At 35.2% G+C, this 3569-nt stretch overlaps 1 protein-coding gene across 1 annotated transcript; it reads left to right on the top strand.

The window, feature by feature from the left end:
• The first annotated feature begins 1284 nt into the window (after positions 1-1284).
• On the top strand, positions 1285-3171 carry LOC143558342 (putative galacturonosyltransferase-like 1). Its single transcript, XM_077047189.1, has 2 exons — positions 1285-2168; positions 2681-3171. The coding sequence occupies exons 1-2, from the start codon at positions 1400-1402 to the stop codon at positions 2932-2934; spliced, it is 1023 nt and encodes a 340-aa protein (XP_076903304.1). The 5' UTR covers positions 1285-1399; the 3' UTR covers positions 2935-3171.
• The last annotated feature ends 398 nt before the right edge of the window (positions 3172-3569 follow it).

Genomic DNA, 3569 nt, shown 5'->3' with positions numbered 1-3569 from the left:
CAACTAAAGAAAAATAGTATTATGAAAACATAAACGGTACAATCGATACGAACCAACCATCAGTAGAAGAAAACGTTCGTTTAGTTGAAGAATGTACAGTAAAGGAGAATCGATAAGGTTTTGATCGACAAAATTTGGATAAAAATAAAGATATTACGGTTACAGGTGAAAAGAAGGCGGGTCAGGTTCAATTAAAGATCCACGTGTTTTTAACAATGAAAATGTTCATTTTATAAAAATGTTTCCCATCTTTCCTTTTTGGTCCATAACTAATCCCATCTAATTATCCTACTTAGTCTTTCATATTTTACTATTATTATTATCGTTCCACTAACTCATTTGAAGACAAGGCCTTTTCATCACTAACTCCTTCAGATCATTCCACCTCATTGCCTTAATCTCTTCTCGAGTCTTCCTTTGTTCCACAGTTATAAATAAACCTAACATTTTAAAAAAATATAAAATACGTTTTGTAAAAACAATTAGAGAAATTATTAAACAAACAATATATAAAAAGAACTTTAAAAAATTTGTATAATTAATAGGGAGAGAGGCGGGAAGAAAAAATAAGAATGCATAAGAGAATGACATGTGACATGAGAAAACTTTTATTTATTATATACTATAGATATATATTAAAGTATACATATTATATCTTATTTATACCGGTCGTAATTTATGACATGATATGAAAACAATCAAATTTTAGGTTATCACATTCAGGTATCCAACCTGTTTAATAAACTAGTTGTATTTAGATTGACTGGTTTAAATAAGTAGGTCGAATTTGAATATGCTTAGTCAAACGGGTCATGGACGAGTTTATGTGTTTAATCAATTTAATAAAATAGATCGACCAACCAACCTTTACATTAAACAAACCAACCTAATAACTTGTTAACCCATTTTTACATACTCCCTACCAGTTTAACACATATGCATGAATTGGTTAAACGAGACATATTCGGGTTACACGTTATTGTACATACGGGTTAAATTTGAGATTTGTAACATGAGAAAAAATGTAAGTCATGTTCATTATCATGGACAAACAGTGATTCATTTTTTTTTCTAGTAACATGTTTTATTTGAAAATCTCTTTTGGAGTCCATTAGGCTTTCCTTCACTATCGAATGGTATTTTCCTTGGGCGGTGAGGTCAGCTTGCAGCTAACTTCCACTATATTTTATTATTATTAATATTATTACTATTCTTGTTCCCATTATTAATATTATTATTTTACCTAAAAAAATATTTTCCTTTTTTTTATATAAAAAAAAGACACTTGACTAAACCATGTCCATACTTGAAACCCAATCAATCACTTGTTTCTATTCCCTCTTAAATACCCACCAAATCATTCTCACTTTAAATAAAAACCCACCCACCGCCGGCCACCATGATCCACCGTAAACCACCACCGCTCCTCCTCATCCTCTTAATATTCACCACCACCGCCACCGCCACCACTACCATCTCATCCACCACCCAACAATTCAAAGAAGCCCCCAAATTCTACAACGCCGCCGACTGCCCCACCACCACCACCGCCACCGCCACCGTCCACGTGGCAATGACACTCGACGCCACCTACCTCCGTGGATCCATCGCCGCCATAATCTCCATCCTCCAACACTCCTCCTGCCCACAAAACATATTCTTCCACTTCATCACCTCCTCCACCACCGGCGCGTCAAACCCACGCGCCACCATCACCACCACCTTCCCATACCTAAAATTCCAAATCTACCCCTTCAACGACTCCACCGTCGCCGGACTTATCTCCACATCCATCCGATCCGCCCTTGACTGCCCGTTGAACTACGCCCGGAGCTACCTGGCCGGAATCCTACCACCCCACGTCGGAAAAGTGGTGTATCTTGACTCCGATCTGGTACTCGTTGACGACATTGCTAAGCTAGCGAATATACCGCTAAACGACGCCGTGTTGGCTGCACCGGAGTATTGTAATGCTAATTTTACGTTTTACTTTACTCCCACTTTCTGGTCAAACCCCTCTCTGTCGTTGACTTTTGCTGACCGGAAAGCTTGTTATTTTAACACCGGTGTTATGGTCATCGACTTAAACCGGTGGCGTGCCGGCGACTACACTAGAATAATCGAAGAATGGATGGAGTTACAAAAACGAACCAGGATTTACGAATTAGGTATACTATTATTCTTATTATTATTATTATTATTATTATTATTATTACCGCCGTAAAATCACAACACAGGTACTACGTAAGTACGTATCATTTGACAGACAACTATTAAGTTGAGCAGCGCATCAATTTACCTTTGTATAAAAAATGGGTCAATCTTAGCACGACACGTTAAAAAGTGGGCTGACACGTTAGTATTTTAACTTTAGAGATGAAAGTGTGAAAGTATAAAGTTAGGAACTTTTAGTTTTGATTTTTAATATAACTTTAACTTTCAAAATTGAAATTAATTTTTTTGAACATTTTGTTATCTATACTTTACTTTCCAATAATTTTATTTTATTAGTTAGCTCATTCTTTAATTATTTCCATTCATTTATTACAACTTTCGTTAAATACATAAAGTTTGTTAATATTTTAAGGAAAGTTTTTAACATGTATAAGAGTAATCGATTAACAATGTCTCTTTAACTATGGTAGTAGTATGCCTGATAATATATTTTCTTTGATATTAGGTTCTCTACCGCCTTTTTTGCTTGTTTTCGCTGGCAAAATTGCGTCGGTGGATCACCGATGGAACCAACACGGGCTTGGCGGGGATAATTTCCGAGGGCTTTGCCGGGATTTGCATCCCGGACCTGTGAGTTTGTTACATTGGAGTGGAAAAGGGAAGCCGTGGGTGAGGCTTGATGCGGAACGGCCTTGTCCGCTTGATGCGCTTTGGGCGCCTTATGATCTTTTGAAACCTCCATTTTCGTTTGATTCTTGAAGAAATGAAAAAGTTGATGAGGTGAAAAACTTGAATCGTCTTGTTTTTTGTTTATTATTTTTTATTTTTAAATTTTTAAAAAATGTACATTTGTTTAAATAGTTATAAAATAGAATTAGGAAGATTGAAATTCGATTTTGTTGTATGTATAAAGAAAGTTCGTGACTTCAAAGTGATGTAATAAAAGAAGTCTCTTTCTCCATCATGTCCCTTCAACAAGAAATTTAATCAATATTTCCTTTGACAAATATATCATTTATTTTATATCGTAAAGCATGTTAGGTACATATGATTAGAAGTGAGATCCGTAATACTATTACATAAAAGTGAAAAATGTTTTTGTCATATCACACGTAGATAGGCCTTTTTCACTAAGTTTAAACTAGAAGGAAAATTAAATAAATACAACTTAAGAAAAATAATATGACATGAAGTGCGCTAATTAGTTAAAACAACTAGAGATGACAATGAATTCCAAAACATTTGGGATCAGGATGGGTACTAATACATGTACTATTAGCATATTGGACGGGGTCGGGATTACTTTCAAAATTTATAGGTTTGGTATTGAAATTTGTAATATGTCCGATTACCCAATCTGATTACCCGATAACATTACCCCGTTAATGTGTTTA

Source organism: Bidens hawaiensis, unplaced genomic scaffold (assembly GCF_021521415.1).
Source record: "Bidens hawaiensis isolate Kalapana, Puna unplaced genomic scaffold, B.hawaiensis_p1.1 tig00019438_1, whole genome shotgun sequence".
Lineage (NCBI taxonomy): Eukaryota > Viridiplantae > Streptophyta > Magnoliopsida > Asterales > Asteraceae > Bidens > Bidens hawaiensis.
This window is presented reverse-complemented; position numbering and strand designations above follow the sequence as displayed.